General features: G+C 40.9%; 1 protein-coding gene across 3 annotated transcripts in view; it reads left to right on the forward strand.

The window, feature by feature from the left end:
- CCDC125 (coiled-coil domain containing 125) overlaps nt 1–13,112 on the forward strand; it is a 32,378-nt gene that overhangs the window by 10,214 nt on the left and 9,052 nt on the right. For all 3 annotated transcript variants that reach the window (XM_061393352.1, XM_061393350.1, XM_061393351.1), the window contains exons 3-8: nt 3,630–3,688; nt 5,578–5,664; nt 6,665–6,742; nt 8,196–8,281; nt 10,163–10,245; nt 12,553–12,671. In XM_061393352.1, the coding sequence (XP_061249336.1) occupies nt 3,630–3,688; nt 5,578–5,664; nt 6,665–6,742; nt 8,196–8,281; nt 10,163–10,245; nt 12,553–12,671 (512 nt within the window). The remainder of the gene's footprint in view (nt 1–3,629; nt 3,689–5,577; nt 5,665–6,664; nt 6,743–8,195; nt 8,282–10,162; nt 10,246–12,552; nt 12,672–13,112) is intronic.

A 13,112-nucleotide genomic window follows, 5' to 3' on the forward strand; every position in this document is an offset into this window, starting at 1 on the left:
AGATAAGAAAGCCTTCTTCAGCGATCAATGCAAAGAAATAGAGGAAAACAACAGAATGGGAAAGACTAGGGATCTCTTCAAGAAAATCAGAGATACCAAAGGAACATTTCATGCAAAGATGGGCTTGATAAAGGACAGAAATGGTATGGACCTAACAGAAGCAGAAGATATTAAGAAGAGATGGCAAGAATACACAGAAGAACTGTACAAAAAAGACCTTCACGACCCAGATAATCACGATGGTGTGATTACTGACCTAGAGCCAGACATCCTGGAATATGAAGTCAAGTGGGCCTTAGAAAACATCACTACAAACAAAGCTAGTGGAGGTGATAGAATTCCAGTTGAGCTATTCCAAATCCTGAAAGATGATGCTGTGAAAGTGCTGTACTCAATATGCCAGCAAATTTGGAAAACTCAGCAGTGGCCACAGGACTGGAAAAGGTCAGTTTTCCTTCCAATCCCAAAGAAAGGCAATGCCAAAGAATGCTCAAACTACCGCACAATTGCACTCATCTCACACACTAGTAAAGTAATGCTCAAAATTCTCCAAGCCAGGCTTCAGCAATATGTGAACTGTGAACTTCCTGATGTTCAAGCTGGTTTTAGAAAAGGCAGAAGAACCAGAGATCAAATTGCCAACATCCGCTGAATCATGGAAAAAGCAACAGAGTTCCAGAAAAACATCTATTTCTGCTTTATTGACTATGCCAAAGCCTTTGACTGTGTGGATCACAATAAACTGTGGAAAATTCTGAAAGAGATGGGAATACCAGACCACCTGATCTGCCTCTTGAGAAATCTGTATGCAGGTCAGGAAGCAACAGTTAGAACTGGACATGGAACAACAGACTGGTTCCAAATAGGAAAAGGAATTCGTCAAGGCCTGTTTATTTAACTTCTATGCAGAGTACATCATGAGAAACGCTGGACTGGAAGAAACACAAGCTGGAGTCAAGATTGCCGGGAGAAATATCAATAACCTCAGATACGCAGATGACACCACCCTATGGCAGAAAGTGAAGAGGAACTAAAAAGCCTCTTGATGAAAGTGAAAGTGGAGAGTGAAAAAGTTGGCTTAAAGCTCAACATTCAGAAAACAAAGATCATGGCATCCGGTCCCATCACTTCATGGGAAATAGATGGGGAAACAGTGGAAACAGTGTCAGACTTTATTTTTCTGGGCTCCAAAATCACTGCAGATGGTGACTGCAGCCATGAAATTAAAAGACGCTTACTCCTTGGAAGGAAAGTTATGACCAACCTAGATAGCATATTCAAAAGCAGAGACATTACTTTGCCAACAAAGGTTTGTCCAGTCAAAGCTATGGTTTTTCCTGTGGTCATGTATGGATGTGAGAGTTGGACTGTGAAGAAGGCAGAGCGCCCAAGAATTGATGCTTTTGAACTGTGGTGTTGGAGAAGACTCTGAGAGTCCCTTGGACTGCAAGGAGATCCAACCAGTCCATTCTGAAGGAGATCAGCCCTGGGATTTCTTTGGAAGGACTGATGCTAAAGCTGACACTCCAGTACTTTGGCCACCTCATGCGAAGAGTTGACTCATTGGAAAAGACTCTGATGCTGGGAGGGATTGGGGGCAAGAGGAGAAGGGGACGACAGAGGATGAGATGGCTGGATGGCATCACTGACTCGATGGACGTGAGTCTTAGTGAACTCTGGGAGTGCGGTTCATGGGGTCGCAAGGGGTCGGACACAACTGAGCGACTGATCTGATCTGATCTGAAACATAAATTCTGCTTGTACACTAAGGAGAGACTAACATTCAGAATCATCTTGTGATAGAATGTTAACATCCCTGAAGTGACTGGGAACTGGTGGATGAGCCCCTGCCTGCACTGGGGCACAGCTCTGGTGTGGCTGAATCTTTTGTAATCCACTGTTGTAAAACTTCCCCTCCAAAGTGGAACAGCATGAAAATAATTTAAGAAACATGGTTTCAGATGTACAAATAACATGTTGCAGCTAGGGACTGATGTCTATCCTTCAGAATCCTTCTTGAGATTATTTACATATTTTTCTTCAAAGTCTTTATCATGCATAGAGGATGGATACTGTTTTGCAAGAAAGATGTTGAAAACTGAGCATTAGAAACTTTAGGAAACTACTGGGATATAAATAAGAAATAATAGTAATGGTGAAATTGAAAGTGAAGTCCTTCAGTTGTGTCCGACTCATTGCGACCCCGTGGACTGTAGCCTCCCAGGCTTCTTTGTCCATGGGAGTTTCTCAGCAAGGGTACTGGAGTGGATTGCCATTTCCTTCTTCAGGGGATCTCCCCAACCCAGGAAAATAGTAATGGTATGAGCTCCTATTCTGGGAGTTTATGGACTTTTGTCTTTTCATCAGAGTTGACTTGATTCTAGGTAAGAATATGGTATTCGTTTCCTCTTGCTAATAGGCAGTTTCCAAATGATCAGAAATGTAATGGTTTAAAACAACACAAATTTTATTCTCTTACAGTTCTGTAGGTCAGAAGCCCAAAGTAGGTTTCACTGGGCTAACACCATAGTGTTAGTGTGACTGCCTTCTTTCTGGAAACTCCAGGGGAGAATCCTGTCCCTTGCCTTTTCCACCCTGTAGAGCCTGAGTCCCCTGGTCCATGGTCCCCTTCCTCTATCTTTGAAGCCTGCAGTCGCCGGTCGAGTCTTTCTCCCGCTGCATCATCACTCTAATTCTGACTCCCCTGCCGCCTCTTTTCATTTGTAAGGAGCCTTGTGATTACATCTGGCCCAGCTGCCAGAATAATCCAGAATAATCTCCTGTCTCCAAGTTCTTAATCACATCTGCAAAAATCCCTTTTGCGAGGTATTCACAGCTCTGGGATTAAGATGTAGATTGTTGGAGGCCATTATTCTGCCACCACAAGTATAACAGAATAGAACTTGTCACTGTCAGCCCGGAGGCGCTTTTGTCCCTCCTTGGAACCCTGAATTATCAGAGTAAAAACATGACTTAGGTTTTCCCTTGGATACTGTCATGTTCGTGAAAGTTCAGAATAGCAAAAAAAATTTGGAGAAATCTATAATGTACTTTCAAATATTCTAATTGTTTTGCTTCTTTTTACTTCCCGCCCTCTTGCTCTAATTTACCAGTTCAGTGTTTTTCTGTTGCCAGTGAGACTGCGATGAAAATGAAGTTCCTGGGAAACTCAGTTTAATGTCTCAATTGATCACATTAAGGAGAGAATAATTGAAGTTACTAGAGAGTTCTCGTCATTCCGCTTGGAAAGAAACTAAATTTAGGTTATTTCTTAGATATTTATATCATGATATTGAATAGGCTTAAGCCAAACACCAAAATTCATTTATTTCACTCACGAACATTCATGTTTTCTGATACTGTATGTGGTTATAGTAGTTAACCAATTCATTAACAACAGTTTTATTTAAGAGTCCTTTTTTTTAAAGAATCTTTTGATTCAAAAGTATGTGCTTTTCATTTGTGGAGTGTTTTAAGCTACCTGTTTTTATCATCAGTGTTTTATTACAATTATTTTCTCTTTTCAATTTAGGGAAAGCCTGTATTTGATATCTTGTAAACAAATGTCCTATATCTAACTAATTTAAGAAAATATTTAATAAATACTTAATTTTTTCTCCCTCTAATAGATTCTAATTCAGAGTTGTCAAATGTGGAATTAAGGCAACGTCTTCATGAAACTTTAGAGGTAGGTACTCAGGCCGATATACAAATTCGCATGTGAATGAAGACCACTGACATTTTGTTTAAGTGATACTAACATGGCATGGAATGCAGTTGTTGGCCTTCCAGACATTCTCGAGCCATGGTGGCAAGCTCCTAACTTCTAACTGACCTCCTTATCTCTCAAAAAGGCTGTTTATGTAAACATGCCTTCCTGTTCTCCTTTCCACCTTACTTCTCTAATGTCCTAGAGAAAATACTAGTCCCTCCCTTTCATCTGTCTTCCCAGAGTGTGTGGCTTGAAATAACCTGACTTAATTTAACCTCTTTCAAGTCAGAGGACCAGAAAGCGCCCAGGGGGTCTGTGGAGGTCATCCATCTTGCTTGGGAGTAGGAGTTTCAATGCGGGTGGCTGTCCTCTCAGGGACAGGAAAGCTGTCTTCAGGCGCATTTGTGAACTCTTCTGGTGAAAGCTGCTCTACTCGTTTCGTAGAGCTGCCTTGACACACTGGTGGCTTAAAAGAGCAGATTGATTCTCTTTCAGTTATGGAGGCTCAGTTTAGTTCAGTTACTCAGTCACGTCCGACTCTTTGCGACCCCATGAACCGCAGCACGCCAGGCCTCCCTGTCTATCACCAACTCCTAGAGTTCACCCAAACCCATGTCCATCGAGTCAGTGATGCCATCCAGCCATCTCATCCTCTGTTGTCCCCTTCTCCTCCTGCCCTCAATCTTTCCCAGCATCAGAGTCTTTTCCAATGAGCCAGCTCTTCGCATCAGGTGGCCAAACTACTGGAGTTTCAGCTTCAACATCAGTCCTTCCAATGAACACCCAAGACTGATTTCCATTAGGATTGACTGGTTGGATCTCCTTGCAGTCCAAGGGACTCTCAAGAGTCTTCTCCAACACCACAGTTCAAAAGCATCAATTCTTCGGTGCTCAGCCTTCTTCACAGTCCAACTCTCACATCCATACATGACCACAGGAAAAACCATAGCCTTGACTAGATGGACCCTTGTTGGCAAAGTAATGTCTCTGCTTTTGAGTATGCTATATAGGTTGGACATAACTTTCCTTCCAAGGAGTAAGCATCTTTTAATTTCAGAGGCCTGAAATCAAGGTGTGGGTGGACCATGTACCCTCTGAAGGGTCTAGAGGGACCTTTACAACCTTCCTAGCTTCTGGTGGTTGCCACCAACAGTCTCAGACTTTAGCTGCATCACACCAGTCACTGGATTGAGGCCTACCTTAATCCAGTATGACTTCAATTACATCTGCAAAGACCTTATTTCCAAATAAGGTCGAATTTATGGTACCAGGGGTTAAAGCTTGAACATATCTTTTGGGATAGAGAGCACAGTCTAAGCCATAATATTAATAGCTCATGGAGCTGTATGGATGAGCATGTGCTTAATTTACATGGTCTAAAGATTTTTCTCCAAATTATTAACTGTGGAGCCTAGGGAATTCCCTGGTGGTTCAGTGGTTAGGACTCTGCACTCTCACTGCCAGCAGCTCAGGTTCAATCCCTGGTTGGGGAATTAACTACAATCCCACAAGCCTCACATGTGGCCAAAAAGCAGAAGCAAATACACACACAAACACACACAATCCCACAAGCCTCGTGTGGCCAAAAAGCGGAAGCAAACACACACATACACACACAAACTGTGTGGCCTACATAGGTAAAAGTAAAAGATTTGGGCTTTTAGCCATAACTGATACCTGATCGTAATGATCTCAGTTTTAGCCTCTCTAGTCCCCTTATATAGCCTGGAGGAATTTCCAACCTCATTTTGTAAGGTCAGAGTGCTTTGAGTCAAAGTGAATGTTGAGCTTAAATGTAAACTAAGTTGATCATTAGGGGTTGCATATATTACAGATAGGAAGACTGACTATATTTTTCTCCTCAGGAGGTAGAAATTTTAAAAACTGAACTTGAGGCATCTCAAAGACAACTTGAAGGTAAAGAGGAAGCATTGAAAATTCTTCAAAGCATGGTAAGAAGTTATTTTCAAACTTTCATCAGGTACACATTCCAGTGATAAGTAGTATGATTTTTAGCTTTTCTTTTTCATTTATCTTTATTTTTATATTTTTGGCTGTGTTGCACAGCTTGCAGGATCTCAGTTCCCCAAGCAGGGACTGAACCCTGGGCCATGGCAGTGGAAGTGCTGAATCCTAACCAGTAGATCACCAAGGAACTCCCTGGTTTTAGCTTTTAAAATAAATGCATCAATTCTTAATACAGTTGTTTTTTTTTTAGCTACAGATTTTAAAAACAGCTTTATTAACATAAAACTTATGTGTCATAAATTTCACTTGTTTTAAGCATACAATTTACTTTTACTAAATTTAGACCTGTGAAACCATCATCACAACCTAATTTATACTATTTCCATCACCTGCCAAAAGGAACCTCTTAGCCATTAGCAGTTACTCCTATTCCTATCCCCCCAAAAGCAGTATCTGCTGTTTTACAGCTTTGCCTTTTCTGTTTCATAAATAGAATCATACAATATGTGTCTAGATTCTTGTGCCTCTGGATTCTTTTAGTTTGCATATTTTTAAGGTTCATGGATGTTGTAGTATGTGTCAGTGCTTGCCTCCTTTTTTATTACCAAATAATAAAATGTGGTATAGATATACCACATTTTGCTTACCCATTCACCAGTTGATAGGCATTTATGTGGTTTATATTAATACATTTTGGCTGTTATAAATCATACTGCTGTGAATGTTCATGGATTCGTTTTTGTGTGGGAAATCCATCCATTCATTCATTCATTCTCACATTCATTGGGAAAGAAATGAACCAAGATCTTCTGATTTTGAACTATCAAACTCTATACGAAAGGTGGTCTCTGTGGGAATTCTCATCTCAAGGCAGTTTTCTGCTGTCTTAAAATAAAAATATGAAGAATAAAGATGTGAACTTCACCTTGTATATAAGGGTGGTCATATATTTAATTTATACTGATATGTCTTTATTTTTTGTAGGCAATATTTGGCAAAGCCACAAGTCACACCCAGGCAGTGCTTCAAAAAACTGTGGAACACAAGAGATCCTTGGAGAAGGTATTTTATCACTTGTAGCATCAGTTCAGTTCAGTCGCTCAGTCATGTCCGACTCTTTGCAACCCCATGAATCGCAGCACGCCAGGCCTCCCTGTCCATCACCAACTCCCGGAGTTCACTCAAACTCACGTCCATCGAGTCGGTGATGCCATCCAGCCATCTCATCCTCTGTCGTCCCCTTCTCCTCCTGCCCCCAATCCCTCCCAGCATCAGAGTCTTTTCCAATGAGTCAACTCTTCGCATGAGGTAGCCAAAGTATTGGAGTTTCAGCTTTAGCATCATTCCTTCCAAAGAAATCCCGGGGCTGATCTCCTTCAGAATGGACTGGTTGGATCTCCTTGCAGAGAGTCCTCTCCAACACCACAATTCAAAAGCATCAATTCTTCGGTGCTCAACTTTCTTCACAGTCCAACTCTCACATCCATGAATGACCACTGGAAAAACCATAGCCTTGACTAGACAGACCTTTGTTGGCAATGGACTTGTTCAATTCAATAATCTTTCCAATAGAATTTCCTTAAAAATCCCCATACCAATGGTTATGTCATTTGTGCCTACCTTCTACCAGATGTGCTTCAGCTTCATATCGTCCCTTCCCTTTTGGATCTTATAATCCAAAACAGATTGTCACATGGGCTAACCCTGCCAAACTGACACTTCTATTTCTCTTCTTTTTCTATTTTTCTTCCTCTACTTGCCCTGCAGTGCTTGCCTCTTCCTATTTCATCTTCACTAAAAGGGTAATTAGGCAGCAGTATTGGAAGCAGCTTGAGATTATCATACTAAGTGAGGTAAGTCAGAGGGAGGAAGACGAATACCAGATGCTATCACTTCTATGTGGAATCTAAAATATGACACGAGTGAACCTATCTACAAAACAGAAAGAGACTCACAGACACAGAGAGCAGGCTTGTAGTTGCCAAGGGGTCAGGGGTTCGAGAAGGACAGACTGGGAGTTTGGGCCTAGCAGGTGTAAACTGTTATACACAGAATGAACAGCAAGGTCTGACTGTATAGCACAGGGAACTCACTGTCCTGTGATAAACCATCATGGTTAGGAATCACTCTTAAGTGGTCACATTCCTGTGTCCGTTTCTCTCTCCATCAAGGGAGAGAGTCTTCTGGGAGTGTCCTGGGCTCAGACTTCCGTGAGTGTATTTTGGGGTCTGCATGGATTGGAGGTGATGAAAAATCTAGGCTCAAGCCAGCAGAATTTGAAGCTAGACAATTTGAAATTTTTCTAATGATAAGTAACCTTCAGTAAAGCTTTTTGAATGCTAAAGAGGCATGTTATGTGTGTTTACAAATGTCACAGACTTTTTGAGCAATAATTAGTGTTTTCTCTTTAGCCTAGTTCTGTGAAATGACTAAATGATTTATTTCAGTTATTTGTTAAGTCATAGAATGATTTAATTGTAGTAATTTTCCTTGAAAGTGCTATTTTTTTCTGTAGGAAATAAATGCCTTGCAGTGGGAAATACAATTTGATCAGAATAGATTTAAAAATATAGAGGAATCTTGGATCCAAAAATATGACAGGTTTGTATATTATTATTCCATAATTTTTCTTTGGAAAATTTTAAACTGTGTATAATTTAAGTGTAGCTTAGGCTTTCTTCTTCTTTAACCTAATTGTAAACATAAAATTCAGGGAATTCCCTTGGCAGTCTGGTGGTTAGGACCCAGTGTTTTCATTGCTGGGGCCTCAGGTTCAATCCCTGCCCAGGGGACTAAGATCCTGCAAGCTGTGTGGTGTGGCCAAAATAAAAAATGAAATTCATGTTGCTTATCTACTTACCAGTTCCATATTTTACTGTTACTGTTTTCTTTTTTAAAAAATACAGTATAAATTGTGTATTAAAATACTGTTTAAGAATTGTGTTTCCAAAGTTATTTTAGCATTGGCACTGTTTTTTACAGTCTTCTGAACAACTTTTTTATCAGCGTGAATTTATTTAATAACTTTATAGCATATTTACAAGGTCAGTCATTGAGAAATTGATACCTGGGGTTATAGATGGCTTTAGTACCTAATTTTTTAACTTATTACTTCTTACTTGGAGATAATTGAAGACTTACAGAAAAGTTGTAAGAATAGTACAAATAATTCCTATATATCTTTCACCAAGATGCTCCAAATTTTAACTCTTTACCACATTTACTTTATCATTCTTTTTACCTTTCTTTTTCTCTCTTTGTAGTTAAATACATAAATATAAATAGAGGTAATATTTTTCTGCTTTGTTCAAGCGCTATAGACACTGCTTGAAAAAGTGATTTCACGTTTTATTAATTTGTTAGGTAATTCATGGAAAGAGGATGCCTTAGGTTTACATATTTTTAGATGCAACCAACATACTACATTAGTTCAGGTGTACAACACAATGCACTCAGCACCTGTTCACGTTGCAGAAGGTTCACCACAGTAAGTCTAGTCAATATCCGTCACCATGCATGGTTACAGAATATTTTTTCTTGTGATGTGAACCACATTTCACTTTTTAATTGAAAAACTTGAGCTTCATGACCACTGTTCTAATGATATGAGGCCTATGGCCTATAGCATTTGGGATAAATGATATTATATCCCAAGCACAGGATGTAATATTCCCTAGGCATATCACAACATGTCTTGATAGGTATTTTATTTAAAGTTACAAATTAGACCAGATGATCTGGCTACTGTTTTTAATTACAAAAGCAATTTTTTTTTTAAGCCTCTGGTGTTGGGCAATTTAAGAACTCCTGTAGGTAATTCCAACTTTCATTCAATAGATAAAACTCCCTATGTCTCTTTTTCTTAAATTAAGGTATTACTGACATATAAATAACATTGTATTAATTTCAGGTGTACAAGACAATGATTCAGTATTTGCATATGTTGCAAAGTGATCTTTACAATAAATCTAGTTAATATTCATTGTCATACATCATTACATCTTTTTCTTATGTTGAGAACTTTTAAGATCTACTTTCTTAGCAACTTTCAAATACTGCACAGTAATTGTTGGCTATAGTCTCCACACTGTGTATTACATCCCCAGGACTTATTTATTTTATAACTGAAAGTTTGTACCTCCTATGTAGCTTTTTATGTAAATTTTGGAAGGTGTCCTAAGCATGTAGTTGGTGTTCAAATGATTATTAAGTTGATTGAAACTTTAGTAAAGATATATGAGTGTTCAAGATAGATGCCTTACAGTTATTTCTGGTTCTGATTTTCTCAGCTAAATATATAGAAGTGTTAAGCGTAAGTACAGAATCTTACCATATACCTTTAAATTTTTGTTACACATATAAATTCTAGACAATTTTGAAGTAAGAAAAATTATATTTGGGTTTTAATGTTCTAACTATGGGAATAAATATTCAACTACAAAATGTTAATGTTTTAATGATTTGGAGGGTACTCTTTTCCAGGCTAAACTGTGAAAATGCAGTCCTCAAAGAAACTTTGAAACTAAAAACAGAAGAAATTAAAATGCTCAAGTCTGAAAATGCAAGTAAGTAGAATGGTATTTTGATAATTTTTTTAAAATATTATGTTAAAAGACCAGTTTTGTCCTATGTTAAGAATATTGTGAAGTAATATATTTTAAGAATGAAAGAAGAAATGCATCAATTAGTTTTTTTCTTTTTTTAAAAATATATTTTTGGGCGCCCCAACACTCCCCACTCCCGCCACGTGCCCGGTCACGTGACCTGCCAGGCGTCCGCACACGTGGCCTGGCGCACTCCCCTAGCGCCCAACTAAAAAAAAAAATATATATATATATTTTTGGCTGCATGGGGTCTTTGCTACACTAGGGCTTTCTCTAGCTGTGTTGAGCAGGGGCTACTGTGTTGCGTTGCGAGGCTCCTCATTGCAGTAGCTTCTCCTGTTGCGGAGCACGGGCTCTAGGCACAAGGGTTCGGCAGTTGTGGCGCCCGGGCTTAGCTGTCCCGCGGCATGTGGGATCTTAGTTCCCTGACCGGGGATCAAACCTGAGTTCTTGGCACTGAGAGCCTGGAGTCCTAACCACCTGACTGCCAGGGAATTCCCAGCAGAAGCTATTTTTTAAAGTGGTGGCTTGAAAGGGATGAGTGCCCAACTGGGCCACGGGCCCAAGAGCAGCACTTTCCACAGGGCAGTAAGTGAAGTGTGGCGATGCCCCGGGTGAGAACTGCAGGCACAGACCTGCTTCTCCACACCAGTGATCTGAGCAGATAGTGATTTCCCTCTTGTTGGGTTCATGCCAGGACAGAAACTGCTAACCACTAGCCCTGCCCTTCCTCCCCATCCTTCTACCCTGCAAGAAGAGAGGAAAAGTTACTCTGTTTTCTGCTCTGTAGTAAATAGCAGGACCCCTCTTGTTCTAAGTATTTGGGTTAAGAGCCTCTTATGAAAACTCTTAACTAAAACAAAAGTCTGATAGCATTTAGAGAGCTGGTACGGTACATTAATTTAATACAGACAGTACATTAATGTAGCATATGCGATTTCATTGTCTGATTGTCTCACAGTGTGGATACTGTATATCTCTTTTTGAAAATCCTACAAATTTTTTTTGAGCAAATGACGACCAGACTTCAGTTGCAGTTAAGATCCTTCCACATTAAAAATAACATTTTGGCCTTCGCTGGTGGCTCAGTGGTAAAGAATCTGCCTGCCAATGCAGGAGACGTGGGTTCAGTCTCTGGCCTGGGAATGATCCTACATACCTTGGAGCAGCTAAGCCGGTGCACCAAGCTCCTGAGCCTGTGCTCTCAAGCCTGGGAGCTGCAACTACTGAAGCCCATGTGCCCTGGAGCCCATGCTCCGGAGCAAGAGAAGCTACCACAGTGAGAAGCCTGTGTACCAAAACTAGAGAACAGTCCTCGCTTGCCACAACTAGAGGAAAGCCCGCGCAGCAGCAAAGACCCAGCCTGGCCGAAAATAAATACAATTATTTTTTTAAATTAACATTTTTATCTAGTGTTGCACGTCCGTCTAGTCAAGGGTATGGTTTTTCCAGTGGTCATGTATGGATGTGAGGGTTGGACTGTGAAGAAAGCTGAGTGCCAAAGAATTGATGCTTTTGAACTGTGGTGTTGGAGAAGACTCTTGAGAGTCCCTTGGACTGCAAGGAGATCCAACCAGTCCACCCTAAAGGAGATCAGTCCTGGGTGTTCATTGGAAGGACTGATGCTAAAGCTGAAACTCCAGTACTTTGGCCACCTCATGTGAAGAGTTGACTCATTGGAAAAGACTGATGCTAGGAACAATTAGGGGCAGGAGGAGAAGGGGACGACAGAGGATGAGATGGCTGGATGGCATCACTGACTCGATGGACATGGGTTTGGGTGAACTCCGGGAGTTGGTGATGGACAGGGAGGCCTGGAGTGCGCAGTTCATGGGGTCGCAGAGTTGGACACGACTGAGCAACTGAACTGAACTCAACACGTGTATTTACATGACTCAGTGGTAAAGAATGTGCCTGCCGATGCAGGAGACTGGAGTTCAGTCCCTGGCTCGGGAAGATCCCCTGGAGGAGGAAATCACAACCTACTCCAGCATGGGAAATCCTGTGGAGAGAGGAGCCTGGCGGGCTACAGTCCATGAGGTCGCAAAGAGTCGAACATGACTAAGTACGCATGCACATGTGTATTAATACCTGCTTAATACCCACTATTCTTTCAGGTAGATTTTCTGGCTGGAGGCAGATTTTGTGGGTAACTGTATATCCCTTGCTTAGAGGAAATAAGTATATGATGCTAGTTTAGGTGGATTAGGTGAAGCTCGAGTTGGACCTCGTGACTAACACTTTCTCTCTTACATGGCCCTTCCCCAGTTTTGAATCAACAGTATTTGGAGGTACTTGCCATGCTTGATATTAAACAGCAGCAGCACATGGCTCAGGAAGACACCTGCCAGGATAGAAGTGGCTTTTCAGAGGTTTCAGGCCTTGAGGTAGGTAAGCAGTTATGAAAATTTAGCAGAAGGGAATTTTTCACTTGTGTTCTGTTTCTGTGATCGCCATCACCTCCATGTCTACAACAGCAGCGTGCTTAGCACCTTGAGACTGAGGGTGAGAGGCCTGTGTCCCCTCTTCAACCTTGCAGGTACTGTACCCTTTGGGCATTAGGGGATGAGCTTGCTGCTTCCTGCTCCTTTTATTTCCTTTGTCTAGCTTCAGGAGAAACTAGTTAGTAGTATCTCTCCGGGTAGAGGCTTACCATGGCAGAGTACTTTCCCACACATTTTAAAATCTGATCTTTGTAATGGTCTTGTGAAGCCTGCAAAGCAGTTATCAGCCCCATTTTACAGAGGAAACTCAGGCTCAGTTTCATTTACCTCCCTGAAGTGACGCAGTCAGTCTGGGGTTGAGCCAGGTTCAGGATAAAGATCTGC

Source organism: Bos javanicus, chromosome 20 (assembly GCF_032452875.1).
Source record: "Bos javanicus breed banteng chromosome 20, ARS-OSU_banteng_1.0, whole genome shotgun sequence".
Taxonomy (NCBI): domain Eukaryota; kingdom Metazoa; phylum Chordata; class Mammalia; order Artiodactyla; family Bovidae; genus Bos; species Bos javanicus.